The sequence below is a fragment of the Gymnogyps californianus genome, chromosome 3 (genome assembly GCF_018139145.2).
Source record: "Gymnogyps californianus isolate 813 chromosome 3, ASM1813914v2, whole genome shotgun sequence".
In the NCBI taxonomy this organism is placed as follows: Eukaryota; Metazoa; Chordata; class Aves; order Accipitriformes; family Cathartidae; genus Gymnogyps; species Gymnogyps californianus.
Genome location: NC_059473.1, coordinates 56331256 through 56346548, shown reverse-complemented (window position 1 = coordinate 56346548; position 15293 = coordinate 56331256). Strand labels below are relative to the sequence as shown.

General features: G+C 42.0%; 1 protein-coding gene across 1 annotated transcript in view; it reads right to left on the bottom strand.

The window, feature by feature from the left end:
* MTHFD1L (methylenetetrahydrofolate dehydrogenase (NADP+ dependent) 1 like) overlaps nt 1-15293 on the bottom strand; it is a 159746-nt gene that overhangs the window by 137505 nt on the left and 6948 nt on the right. The window contains exons 5-8 of the mRNA XM_050893993.1: nt 14078-14202; nt 12835-12935; nt 11774-11898; nt 4693-4804 (exon numbers count right to left, since the gene is read on the bottom strand). Of these exons, the coding sequence (XP_050749950.1) occupies nt 4693-4804; nt 11774-11898; nt 12835-12935; nt 14078-14202 (463 nt within the window). The remainder of the gene's footprint in view (nt 1-4692; nt 4805-11773; nt 11899-12834; nt 12936-14077; nt 14203-15293) is intronic.

The following is a 15293-nucleotide window of genomic DNA, read 5'->3' as shown; positions in this document are numbered from 1 at the left end:
CGCAAACACACACATGCATATGATGAAGCATACACATACTTGAAAAAGAAAATAAGAAAACACAGAGATTAATTCCAGGATCCAAATAATTCCTTTTGGACAAAAAAAAAAAACCAAAACCACAAAACACCAGACAGCTGTGAGGATTTGAAAAGCTATATATATTCTTAAACAGAACACCTAAATGAGCATGGTAAAGACTGTCTTCTCTTCCACACACCCATTACAGCGAGAGAGAACAAAGAAATGATCACAAAATACTATATAGGATTATTATCCAATGGGATTTATAACTTGGAATCAGAATATGCAAAATTTTTTGAGCAGCAAAAGTTATCTTCATCAACGTGACATTAAAAGTAGATATTCTGAAGAGTCTACACAATTCAGAGTGACTCCAACTTTAGAGACAGTTATAATTGTTTCTAGTGGCAATATATCATATAATAATCATATATTAGCTACTCTAACTAAACATATTATTTTGTCATTTTCCTGTAATCCTTCTTTTGGCTTGTTATTCTGTTTCTGCTTATTGACTTTTATCTAGACACAATTTCTCCAAAATTCACATCCTAGTCTCTGCGGTCATATCAAGGCCCTAGTCGCATTCTGAAGGGCGTAGACATAATTGTAATAAAAAATAACAACTGTATGCTGACAGCTTTAACCTTTCCCCCAAAGGGGAACTGAAGTGCAAGCCCTGACCTGGTCAAGCTCTCACTCTACTCATCCCATCTGTACCGACCATAAAACGCTCACATTGCCTTGCACAATTACCCCTCCCGACAAGGGTCCTGGCGGTGGCAGGGCACAGAAACCTCAGGCTGGAGCCAGAGGCGTGCAGAGGAGCCAGCACAGCACCCCACCTTGCCATGCCCAGCTCCAGCCCACTCTCTCACACCCATCACCGAGAGAGAGCAAGAGACCCTTTCTGCAGACACCCTCAGCCTCCTTCAGTATGTTTTCTAATCCTTTCTCAAACTTCCTTGCCAGCAGGCATCTATACATCAGTGATAAAGCTAACCAAGCAGAAGGTGACAGTCCTGATACTAAACTCTAATTAAGAAAGTGTCTGAAAAGTCCTTCTACTTGCAGTAACACTTGCTATTTAGAAAAAAAAAAAAAAAAGTCTTCTGGAGATGCTCAGTTTTAGACTCAGACAGAGTTTTACTGGAACAGTCTATCACAGTCATAAATTGACTGTTGTTGCTTTGAGACCAGGCTGGGAAAGCTGCCAAAGAGACAAATGAAGTAGGAAGAATGAAGTTTAAAATCCCCTTTCAGACAGCTGTGCTTTACAGAAACATTTCGACTTTTTATGTCATTTGGCTTAATATGACTTCTTTATCAGGGCAGAGCTAGCATGTGTGTAAATACACATCAGAATTAGACATTTCCTTTCAATAAACTACTTCTTTCAGGCTGCCTATGCTACACAGTCACCCCACAAATGACTACCCAGGCTTTTACAGGGGTGAAGGTGAAGCTAGAGGTGAAAGTCACGCACACATGAGCTAGCAAGACAATCACAGGATTGCAACAGCTCTCTTAGGATAAATTTTCCAGATGGGAGCTGGAATAGCACTCTCAGCTTTGGATTACAGCCAGAAAATCAGCTGAACTGCAGACATTGTGCTCCCTCCTCTGACTCACCCTAACGAAGGCCCATCCGCCCATCTATTCCCACCCTATTGTGCAGTTGCTGTCATGCACTACCTGTCTGCTCAGGCAGCTTAGAATAAAGAAGAGGTGGGGAAATGGTTGAATTTCCCACTAACGCACTGAAACCATATGGGTTTCAGCTTTCAAGTGACCCCAAAGGAGCTGGACATCAAATCCCAAATAATTTTGGCATCCTTAGGTTTTGTTCAGAAACTTGATTTTCATTTCTATACATTTACATATAAAGTACTTTCCTGCAAGACGCTACCAGCAGTCACTTGATTCCAAAACCATTAGGGCAGCAGAATAAGATGTTACACTGCTAGAAATTGTAGAACGTTTTAAAATTGTGATGATTTAAACATCTTTGATCAGATTAAAAAAATACTTGAAAAAGAATTCTGTCACTTCAGAGCAAGCACTTTTAGCTCTACTCTCCTGGCTTACATCATTACAGCCGCCCAATTCAGCTATGTCCTTGCAAATTTTGAGTGCTTTTAAAACATGTGAGAGTGTGTTAGACTACATGTATATCTACGTAAGATAGAAATCTAGCCATCATCTAGCAAGAATAAAAGTTATTTCACGGCCATTGTTGTTTTCAGGCTTCACTTAGCTCCTGTGACCCCACAGATGTTAAATCGGACGTTTCTAAAGCAAGAAAAAACCCAGAACAATTTCCAAGCACCTCAGCCAGATTCCACGACATATTGAAAGTGAAGAGTCAGTTTTAAGACACAGTTGTTTCTCCAGGGTCACGACTGCTCCACAATAGGCTTTTAATAAATATCTTGCAATTAAACTAAGTGCATTCTTCCTGTCAAACAGACACCTGTGTTTCATGTACCTCTCTAGTAAGTCTTGAGGCCAGCATTTTTTAAAGCTGCTAAAATGCATTTCTGCTATTCTTTCAAAGTTTCTCCAAGATTCTGACATTCTCAAAAGCATAACCGTAAAGACAGATGGACATTTGGTAGATAAGTTCTATTTAAATTATCTTGCTAAACATCTCATGCTGCCTTTCCAAAGAAATGCTGTACTTAGCACAGCCCACTGCTACAACTTGAAAAATGCAGAGAAATCTATATGCTTATGCCAAATCTTACGTTTCCTGCTTCAAGAACAAATGCTGCTGTGGTATGTGAACACCACTCAAATGTTTTAATGCAGTTTTCCTAACAGTACTCTTTTATGGAAGGGAAACACTAATATTATCTATAGTTCTATAGAGCAACTAAGGTATGAAGATACTTAAGACTCAAGACATGGCATGCAGTTATACTGCATAACTTTTAGGTCTCTGAAGACCCAGACTCCCTCTGCAGTGGAAGGAGAGAGCTAGGTATCTGAAAATGGGACTTGCGCCAGGCTGCGCACAGAGCCGGGAGAGTTCAGTCATTAGCAGTGCCCGCTCAGACTGCGAGGATCGGCTCACCCCCATCCTGCCTTCATAGACCTGCACCTCTACCCCGAGTCTGACACCTAAGAGGTTTCTGCTTAGAAGGATTAAAATGAGGAGGGGCCATTCCTTTTCATTTATTTATTTATAGGTGCTAGTGCTGTACCACCATTCCCTCTCTTCTCTGCCCCTTTCCCTTTCTCCCCCATTCCTCCTTCATGTAAGAGTATGTTATACTCGTAGGTTGGGTACCCGCTGAGGAGACCTATGCTCCAAGCCCTGCCCCACAGATACTTAACAATTATATCCAACAATCCTTATGCAAAATAAGCGGGCATTAAAGATGCAAGGAGTCTCCTAATCACTAGGCTAGGAAAAAGAAAACATGAATTATTTTTGGACAACTTGTGCAGCATCAGCAAGGGATAAGGCTTGGTACCCACCCCCGAGATCCTGATTAGGATCAGAGCACTGTTCTGGGAGGTGGAAGATGAATGCCTAAATGCCTTCAGACAACTGAGTGAATAACAACCCAGATCTCCCACACCCGCAGTGTGTGTTCAAGTCAAGAGGGTATCACGAAAGACAAGGAAAGGAATCTCTTGCTAAGGCCACGCTTTGCATGGGAACAGCAGCTGCTTTATTATGAGCCTGATCTTGCATTAGCTCTGCGTAGTGTCTGCTTAATTTGTCCTTAGGGAATATCCCTAGTTTAAGAACCATACAATTAGTTTTCCTTGGCCTTATGCCCATTTCCCCAGTTTTGTATCAATAGATGTCAATAAGCACACTTGTGATAGATTCAGAAAAACACATTAACCAATCACACTACCCATGTACTTCCTTATTTTCCTATTCATTCACAGCATAATCCCATCTGGACAATCTACAGTCAAATTCATATACACACGAAAAATCTGGAAAATATCTAGAGATCTTCACAGGACTTTAAGGAATTTTACAGGAAATGCAATTCTAGCAGTAGAATAGAATAACTTCTGGGAAGCTTTCTCAGTTTTATTCCACAAAATTCTGTAGCATTTTTCAACTGAGAAATTAATGAACATATACCCCCTCCCCAACCAGTCAGGGGAGGAGGAGGGAGGGGAATCCAAACTCTTTTTGTAGGAGTAATCACTGCAGGAGACATTCTGCCTGTTCTTAGCTACACATGATTTCTCTACTCCCTCCTGTACCATTCTCTGCACGCAGCTTCACAGCACTTTGCAGTTGATATTTTTGCCCCTCTTCTCTTTTCCCCATGTTCCAGGTGAGGCAACAGAAGTCATAGGATAACACATTGTACAAAACAGCACTAAATAATAACTCATCTGATGACCCAAAAGTCTTCCCTCTGAATTCTTTGAATCCATAGGATCATCACTTATTTAACAACCCTGGTACAAAGAACCAGTTCCAGCCTTTCTTCCCTCACCTGACATCTTTTTCCTATTTATACGCCAGAGACACGTGTATACATCCCCTGTACACAGACACCCACTTTAAAAGGCCGTCTCCCGAAGATGTAGGTTTTAACCACATTGCATTGTCACCAACATGCCACACACTTATCTCAAAGACTTGCTGCACATCACTTTCAAGAACTGTTATGTTTTAACATCTCTTACCTGACAGCACGTCACGAGAACAACTGATAATGATGGTTCCAGGCTTTATCCAGCTCACAGGAACATCGTCGGGTTTTGTACTGCCAACTACCACCACATCCGCCTGATGAAGCTAGGGACAGCCCAAAACACCCCCCGGAAACAAACAAGCATTTAATGTTAGAAATACACTCTTGAATACTTATCTTATAATATTCAGACTTACACAGCAATAGCCTTTTGAGCAAGGTATTTGCAGACAACAACAACAAAAAAATCCAAATTGATGGCTTGATTCTTATCCCACATGAAATTTAAGAACAACAGCATTTAAAATCAAGTCAGGTAAACAAACTGCGAAATCAGGCAAGTGGGGTCAGAGTCAGCACCAATAATATTTAATGGGGATTACATACTTCCAAGAAAAAGCCCTATCATTGTCCAAAGTCCTGTCCAACAAGATAACTTCGAGAGGCTTAAGGAAGAGAAGGGCTGAAAGACAGTAAATAGGCAATCATAAAGAGTACAGTCAGATTACCTGACAGTAGAAAACCAGGCCAGATGACAGGAATGCAAGATGACCTGATCTGCAAACATCAATGCCTCTGAAGAATACCAATTAATGCATTTTCTCCTTCTCAGTTCATGTTTGCTAATCAGTGCCTCTGATTTAGTTCAACCTGACATATGTTGGAGCAAACATGGTTACTACAAAAATTCTTATAATCAAAGACATACGTGTCTTCCTTTCCCCCCTCCCTCCTCTGAAACAGGGCCCTGTACCAATTATCGGAATCACCATGAGGTAAGGGACAGCACCAGAGGCAGATGTATGAAGATCCACTAAAAAAGCAAAATACGGGCACAGCACTGCCTCAAGTCTGAATCAGAGATACAGTGATTTGGGGAATATTTTGAAAAATGTAAATTAATACCAAGTGTCACAAACTCGGCGAGTCTCTGTATGAATTGATTTGTGACTGACAAGCGTTCCAGCTTCTTTTTTGGCCAAAAGTGCTCTGACGCAACCCTGCCCAACAGTCCTGCCAAGAAAGAACAGCTACAAATCCTGTCAGGATAGCAGGTTTTTGGCACAGCTGAGCATCCAGGAAGGGAGAAGAGCATAACTGTGGCGGAAAAGGCAGAAAGCTAAAAAAGCTCCATCTTCTCCTCAGAGGACACAAGGATGGCCTAACCCTCCTTGGAGATCCACATGTGGAAACAAAGCCAAAAGTGTAGGAGAAGATTTACTTGCTTGACAAATGACTAATGCAATGAGCTGATTCAGGCTTCGGTCGGAAGTCCTGCAACATTCCTACGATTACCTGCAAACATACAGTCTCAACAGTCATTCAGCCTTATCCAAATTGCTTACACTCCTGCGTCTGGTGTGAATATCGACTTACATGCCACTCCTAGAAGGCCACATAAGTCATAATGCTTGACCAGCGTCAGGTGAAATCATACTGAGGAATCTGCAAGCAAATTTGGTTAAAAAGATGATGCAATGACTTGTGTACCAAGAATACTATGCTGAAGACACGCTTTCTCCTGCAAAAGAAGGCAGTCTTTGCCGTAATAGTCAACATCAACACCGAGAAAAACAGTGATTATTCTCAGTTACATAAACCTGGCCTTTTTTTTTGTAAGAAAAAAAGGATTCATATTCTAGCAGCTGTAATTCATATACTGGAAGTCAGGTATGTCTTCCCATGCAAAGCCTCTGGGACAAGGACTAAGAGCTTTGCACACTGCTTAGCATCGTGAAACTGTGAGCCAGTTGAGAGCTGTATGCAACAAGTAATAATTTTGACAAATGTTCAGCCAACATACTTAGAACAGAATTGATCCAATGTAACTATAATGCCAGAAAACAACTGACCTGACAAAATATTCATCTCTATGACTACCGATCATAATGTTCAAAAATGTTCTTAACAGCTGAACACAATCATTTTTGTAGCCAATGTTAACGCTAGTTTGGATGTCTAACGTCGCACATACCCATAAATGTATCAGAAAAACAGCTGAACCTTTCATCTTATTGCCCTGCCCCACCTCCTCCATGAAAAAAGTTGTATCACATGGCAGCGAACAGTTGTCCTATGGGTTGAAGACACACTGATCTCAGAGCCTTCCCCACCATGATTTCCTTTTCCTTATTTCACAAAGAAAGTAAATGTAAAGGAAAAAAAAAAAAAAAAGGCACAGATACAATTGTAACTCTCTTGCTAAAAGCAAGTATTTTATGTGCAACTACTGAAAAACTTCCTGGAGAGTCAATAAAGTACGTATCACAAACACTTTCTAGAATTTTTTTTCCCCTACAAGTATTTTAAAAAAATTATATCCAGAAACTTGTTTGACTGGGAGAGTGAGTCCACTGAAAGCAAAATAGGTGTTTACAGAATTTTGCGTGTCCTTGGAGGAGGTTTATGCGATCTCCATCAGGGCATTTTGGTTTCACTCGCAGGAAGTCGTGCCCATGCCTCCCCTGCTTTTTTTCCTCTCTTGCCATAACCTACTCTTTTGACTGCCTGTAAATCACTAAAGCAAGCAGCAAGCCTTGGGAGACATGTGCAGGCTTATCTCCCACATCAGGAACAAATCAGAGACGTTAGCGACGGAAAAGACCTATGAAATCACCACATCCAACCTCCCTAGCAAATGCACTGCACAGTCCCCGGACAGAGGACGCATCTGACAGGAACCAGATGCTTCAGGCAGCCATAGCCAGAAGGTCGAGGAGGTACCCAGGAGGGGGAACGCGCGGCCACAGGGCAACCGACTGCCCGGTGCTCCCTGGGCAGCAAGGCTGCATCCCACCAGGCAGGCTAGAGAAAGGAACGACATGCATCATGCCAAACCATCCTTAATGTCCTAGGCAACTGGCTGAAGACAAAGTAAGCTAATACTCCAGTAGTATCCTGCCTTCTCACCGGTAAATATTTTTTCAGTTGGGAAGAGCTGTGGCAATAAATAATCTGAAACCTTACCTCATAACAAAATAGGATGCTCTCCACCAAGATTTAAGTAGAAGCAGATTAAAAAGCACCACCCATTCCCAAGACAGAACACCAAATGTTAAAACAACAATGCAGACTTTCCAGCCAAGTATTTAATGATAATGATACAAAGTAGCTCTATATTCCAGACAACTGAAAACCCATTTTGCCATGAAGCCTGCATAAAAATTTCATTTCCCCATAGTTAAAACTGACTGCTACAAAAAACATTTTTAAATACTTGATCAAAGAAAAAAATATTTGAAATTAATATTTGAAATGTAAAAGCCCTCATTTTCCTGGGTATGAAGTTAGGCCAGCTAAAATTCAAGAAATGGGATGAGGAATAGGAACCTGATTCAAAGTTTTTTCACAACTCTCCTTATGAAAAAAATCATTTTACACATCAGTTTACAGATCAGGTTCCACTTCAATCACAGCAATTCTAATTACCTTCTGAAATCTTGAAAATCTTTTATGTCAATGACTAGTTTCAGGTACTTTTTCCGCCCAGGCGTGTTCTCCTTATGTGGTTTCTTCCAGCTCCATCTCTATCTCGGGAAGTTCAAGGTTTGCAAATCACTGGCAACCCAGCAGGACAACTATGCATGGTCTGCTCCGATCCCTCCCCGCTGGCTGCGGTCCTCAGGGATGAGCCGCAGCGAGCAGCCACCAGCTCCCCGCTACCATCTTCCTGCCCAGACGCTGACAGCCCCTTACCCTACCACATCGGCCTGGATGCACTTGCCCTGCACAGTGCATGCGAAAATTAGCTCCACATCTCTACTGCGGGCTCAAGCCTACTGCTATGATGCATGCTTTAGCAACTGTTCCTCTAGCGCACAGACAGGGAGATTAATTTCAGATTGCGAGGAACAGAGATGATGCACAAAATGTTGAAACAGAAATACTTTGTCTACAGCATCGTCATTAGAAACTCTCACACAGCCTCCCTCTCCTCTCCTCTTATGGGACCCATATACCTGGTATCACGTTCTTTCATGCTTACTTACACGCTTACAATACAAAATGTATTTTCCTGCAAGTACCAAGACTCTTGGTCTTATCAAGACAGCAAAACCAGGACAGTAAATGACTAAGAGATGTCTAACAGTCTGAAGCTTAAGTATTGGCTCTAAGGAAAAGCAGACTGTGGCCGAAAGAGGTTCTTACCCAACCTGAAAAGGAACCTCCCGTTCATGCACTCCAGATGAACCACTCTCCTACTTCTCAACAAGGCTTTTACAAACAAGTGATCAGAGGGCTGGAGCACCTCTCCTATGAAGACAGGCTGAGAGAGTTGGGGTTGTTCAGCCTGGAGAAGAGAAGGCTCTGGGAAGACCTTATAGCAGCCTTCCAGCACCTAAAGGGGGCCTACAAGAAAGCCAGAGAGGGACTTTTTACAAGGGCATGTAGGGATAGGAAAGGGGTAATGGCTTTAAACTGAAAGAGGGTAGATTTAGATTAGATATAAGAAATTCTTTACTGTGAGAGTGGTGAGGTACTGGAACAGGTTGCCCAGAGAAGTTGTGGATGCCCCATCCCTGGAAGTGTTCAAGGCCAGAGTGGATGGGGCTTTGAGCAACCTGGTCTAGCGGAAGGTGTCCCTGCGTTGTTAGACTTCTCCTAAGGTGGACTAAAACATACCTTCCTCTTGATCATTCTCAAAATATTTTTGCAAAAGTGCATGAGTAAAAGAAGCAATTACAACTCCATAGCAATGCAAAACCTGATCCAAAAAACCCTACAACCTTAGTGTTGTGTGTCTCATTTAAATCAATAGAATTTCTAAAAAAACCACTTGTTGTTATGCTATCCTTTAAAAAGAAGAACAAATCAGCAGAGCTAGTCAAAGGTAATGTAGTACTCGCTTAAGAAAGCCATTACATCATTAAGTTCAGGATTAGTGCTTCAGTGCAAATGGGCCTGGCCGATGGATTAAGGCAAATAAGGTACACCTACCCTTAAGATCAATTTTTCCTTTCCGGGTATATATTGTAAAACAAACGCATCCCAATGAAAAGTTCATACTCTTCATAAGTTCATCCCTCACTTCGTGAGGTTATTATGCTACCATAGGTTACGCTTCCAAACAACAGCACACAGACTGCTACTGTAGAGGTATCAGATTCAGAGGAAGGAGAAAAAGTGTACAGCCACATCTAAAGTTAGTGTATTGTGCAGTAAAAACAAAACATGAATTAATTCTTCCAAGTCTTGGAAAAACCTCGACATCAACTAATACATTTTCTTACTTGAAATTCAAGTAAAAAAAACTCAAGAGAAGAAAACTTGTGCACCTTTAAACTGTTTTTACTTAATCAGCGTTTCAAACGAGCAAGAGAAAATAAATTCATATCATCAGCTATAATCATGTCATCTAACAACGTTGTACTTCAAATACAGGTTGCCACAAGACAGCAGACCCTCGTTGTCCAGTAGAAAATCTGTTCTTGGTTTCTGACTCCAGTTTCTGGGAATATGAAACAGGATAGTTTTCCCTGCATGCATTAGATTTTATCTAGGAGCTAGAGTTAACTATAACAGAGTTACATCCAGCCAGGTTCAGCAGCACTCTGAGGGTTACTAGTAACACACTGCTCCAGGCTTACAGACGAGGAAGAGGAAGGTAGGTTTCCCCCAAGCTCTGCTGATGAGTCCTCCAGGCAAAGCAGAAACTCCTTTACTGCCAAAAGCTACAATGAACTTGGGAAGACTGATGTGCAAAGCCTCAAACTGCCTCCTGCTTAGGCCTCCCATTCTGTTTCCCATCAGTGACCTGCTGCAAGAGGTAAACTACGGGGAATGCCAAAAAGCAAAGCACGATTATGGGAAAGCATCTGGATGGAAGGAAACAGATCTCTCTCCAGCACATTGACAGCACTGCACAAGCAGCTCTGGCCCAGTCCAAGCCTTTTGCTGTGAACCAGTGGAAACACCTCTGGCCACCCTGTTGCCCTCCCCATCCAGCCCAAAGCAGTCCTCTAGCACAACCCCAAGCAATAAGAAATAATTAAAGAATGAGACATGGCTAGTATTAAGTTCACAGTGCTCCCATCTCTGAGAGAGGCATATATTTCCTAAGTGCCGTCAGTCACTTAAAGCACAGAGCTGAGACAAGCCTGACAAAAACATCCACAGCTGTGAAAACACAGGTTTGCCAGAGAACTTTCTATCACAGCTGCTTAAACTTATTTCCTCCTCCTGTCCTTGCCTTCCAAACCCAGAGGTTTGATACCATCATTTTGCATTGGCTGCCACCTTGTGGCATGTGCTATCAAATATAAACACAAGAGCTGTCCCTTGCACTTCACTCCTACAGCAACTCGCTAAACAACCCTTGGGGTACATGCACCTCTTCTGCAGCTAATATCTGAAACCCTCTGCACATGCCCGAAGGAAAACACGTTCCTAGTTATATTATTCTATGAAATTTGGGACTAAGGAACCAACTGGGAAGTCTGACAGGAAGTCATACCAACTTCTAAGTTGTTGCTAAAAGCTCTGCAAAGAGCAACCAGCAAGACCATGTAAATTAAATCCTTTGGATTAAGGCTCCTGAATTTCTCTGAATCCTTTTACAGTTCTCTTCAAAGATAAAGATTGTGATCCTCCTTGTCCCAAAAGAGGCAGCATTTGCAAACCTTTAAGACACAAATTCAATGAAAGTAATTTCATACAGATGACTATATCACAGGACGAGGAGAAAGCGGGCATCTCTCTCTCACCACGGGAAAGAAAATGGGAGACCTAACACATTTGTTTTAAACTGTACCCCTGAATTCTTTCTCTCACAGCTACCGGTGTAAAATAATGAAGTTATAGCAGCTGCTGCTACATATGTAATATTCTGTTAGATGCCCGTTTGCCTGAGCACCACTTCTGAGCAAGCAGGAAAGAGAAGAGAAAAGATCCTAACCCATGTTGGCTACCAGCAAGCTCCAGTGCCCCAGCGCTGCCCATGACTGCAACCACGAGTCTCCCTTTCGGGAACGGCAGCGCGGGGGAGCAGTGCCACGCAGGCAGCTGACAGGGATGCCCAGACAACGGGGATGCAGGATGACCCCCAGGCACTGGGCAGACGGAAGAGCACTCACCTTGGTCTGCAGCTGAGGGGCTTTCCACCGGCAGCTCACGGTCGCCGCTCCCTCCCTCTGCAGCATGCACTGCAAGGCGGCACCCACCGCCCCGCCGGCTCCCACCAGCAGCACTGTCTTTCCACCTGCATGACACAAAGCAAGTCGTTCAGCCGCCCTCGGCTGCAAAGGCACTAGCACCAGGCTCCGCCACGCCGCAGAGCTGGAGCGTCTACCTGAACTCCCCCCCTTTACCAGGCCACCCGCTATCAAAGCCCTCCAGAAGAGCCAGCAAAGTGGCTCACGACAGGACAGCACCGTGTCCCTGCAGAACCACAGCAGCTGTGGCATTAGGGGAAACTCTTTTGGAGCCCATGCAGTAACACAAACCACAGGTTTTAAGTTGTTACCTGGTGACTCTCTAATTCTAGTAAGCAAATACTGCTCTTCTGGTTTGCTGGTATTTTGTTTGCACAAATCCTTTCACTCATATTTGTTACTAAGTACATTTGACCTCCTGTTTACAGTTCTGTTACAGAAATCCTTGTCTCAACAATTATGAATCACTATAAGAGAGACTACTTCTGAAACGCTGCCTTAAGCTAACAGCGTCTTCACACACTGTGAAGCCACTTGTTTAAACCTGCCATTTCAATATTAGCATTTACACAATACAACCCAAACCGAAAGATTCACTCAGCAGTTATTTACAGGCAGACCTGGATTTCTCCAACTGTTCACACTAATCAAAATTGTCAAGTGAAATCCCTAAGTGATGTTTGTATTTTGGGTTTTGAAGATTCAGATGTCTTGGGTGGCTTCAGTGAGATTAAATCTGCTAAAGGCAAGTAATCCCTGCCTAATCTCCAAAATCTGTAGGACTGAGACCCGTTTCTGCAAATACTACATTCAGATCTCACTGAGGTTCCTCACTAGCAGGAGACAAACACATGTTGGGTGGGAAAACAACACAAACCAGACACCACAACAAGGTGAGATTATATTTATCTCTCAGTCAGGACTAAAACTGAGAAAATCAGTTAGGCTAAAATTAATGTAATAATTACGATAGAAGGTCTCACCTAAATCTTCAAGAAGCTCCATCACAGCACATGCGGTAGGAGGAACTAGACAGTCATAGGCATTGCCACGTACCAAGCGTCCTAGGTTTATATCAGATAATCTGCAGTGGAAAAATATGGCAATTTAAAAAAAAAAGTTTGTGTAACATAAATCCTCAGTAATGCTTGTAACATGGCTAACAGCTAATCCCAAGAGCAAAGACGCCTCATAAAAATAAATCCTTTAGATAGTCATGTACCGTGGCTAATTTGTATCATCCCACATCCCAGTTAGACAAACACTGAGCCTCAAGAGAGGCCAGGAAAGAGATCTGTGAGATAGAACAAGTAGCACGAGCCCACGATACACAGGCAGCTCTTTACTCGTCGCGGTGGGCTACCCACGGCACATCGGGCCAAAACACCTCAGTGGCTGCAGTGGAACCAGACCAGTGCTGCCAGAGCCAAGCTGAGCCGGAGGCAATACATCCTTCTGGGCTCAGGCTGGCTTGCTGGGGGGAACTCAGGTGTTTCCACGCTGCACTGGTCTCTCTCATACACAAGGATGCTCTGAATTTTCCATTCTCTGTCAATCTCGAGACAATACAAAGGTAGGTAATTTGCAAGATTTTCAGATTTTTTTTCCTGACGTGAAAAAAAAAAAAGGAGAGAGGAAAAACAGAAAAAAAAAAATAATAAAAATGGGTAACAGTCTGCAGTTGAGAGCAAGGAGGCTGCAAGAGCAGCAAAATGGTAACCCAGACACCTAAATTATGCCAGTGGTCTCCCCAGACAGCAGTGCAACTCAAGACTGATTGGAAAGTTGTGCTAATGGATCCAAACTATTATAGCCTACTCTCCCACTGCAAGAGTGCTGTAAGGAAGTTAAAACCCTCTCTGCAACTTTCCCATCAATCCTTCTTGTGAAAATTTTGAGATTTGTGTTCAGCGCTTTGTGACTACCATTTGTATTACTGAAGTACTGAAACACCTTAAGTGACATCAGAAAATCAGAACTTCATTTTTGATTTCTTTGAAAAGACCATAACCTGAATATAAAGTGTATAAAGATTAAAAAGATAATGATCGAAATGACTTCAGCAGAAGACTTCTCATTGATTCAGCAGCATCTTTTATCACTGCTCAATAGCACAGCTAGATGCATTGACTGAGGAATCCATTAATGAAAAGCACAGGGGAAAATTGATTTTACAGAGCCATCAGCCTTGCGTCTGCTAATATTATTTCTCAGTGCTTCACTTACCCATCCACATCCTTCTCTGGTTTCACAGCGTTTAATACCTCACTGCTATATAAGCTTTCTGGGAGGTCAAGGGCAAGGCCCTGCACATTAGGATCCTCATTAAGTCTCGAGATTTCATTGACAATCTAGGAAGTTAATAAAAAGCATTAAAGATCAGAACAACAGACAAAAAAAGAATCTAATTAGAAGGTGATAAAACCGATATTTTAAAACTACCTTATGGCCACCTTTGCTTCGCTCACATATTACTGCAACTTCTAAATGAAAAAGCAATAACCTGCTTTCCTTGTTTTATATTTCCATGGCTTACCAAATTAAGCCACCCTGACCCTATTCTAAACATTGCAAAGCCAGCACATATTATGTGACATTACGCTGCCAAAAGCATTTTGTCTTTCACCGTTCCAAATCTCAGAAAAAGCTCGACACTGTAATGGCTTCAGGAGATGCTTTCAGAAATAAGCAGCTTTGGTTAAAACATAGTTCAAAATAAGACCAGATCGTGTCCCAACACAGAATATGGACACAAAGTTGTAACATTGGAAAAACCAATTATACAAGAGAAAATTCATTTTATTAAACCAGCATATATTGTTATCAATTTTCCTTCTGAAAATACCCTGATCCTAAGAGCTGACAGTCATCTTGTCAAGAATTGTTATTTTGAAAAGGCACTGCACAAAAGTTTACGAATTTCAAGTACTGAAAAAGATGCGAGTTCAAATGTTTTATAATTGGTCATATCTGACATCCAAGACTGTACCTCCTACCCTTGATTGCTTCATCTCTAAAGTGCAATGCTGATCCATAGTGATATATGCTATTCTGCTGTGACCATGAAGAATACAATGGAATAAAACATGCTGAAGTTTTCTCATGTGAGAAATGTCATGTGAGTGCATCTTGCCATCATATAAATAAAATCAGTGTGCAATCACCACAAAGCTGTATAATTTAATTGGATTAATATCCAACAGAAAAGAACGTTTTTTTCCTTAGTTAATACCATGCTTTCCTAAAATGCTTTTCATGTAAACTATGCAATACAATTGTGAACTCTATTGCCCAAACACTTGATATGCAATCAACATCAAGCTAGGGGAATTTGGTAGGGGTTAGATCGTCTGCAACTCTGAACCAAGAGAATGTGCTACTTTCATGTTAACAAAGATTATACAAGCATGTCACTGGTATAGAAATGCCCCTTTAGTTTGCT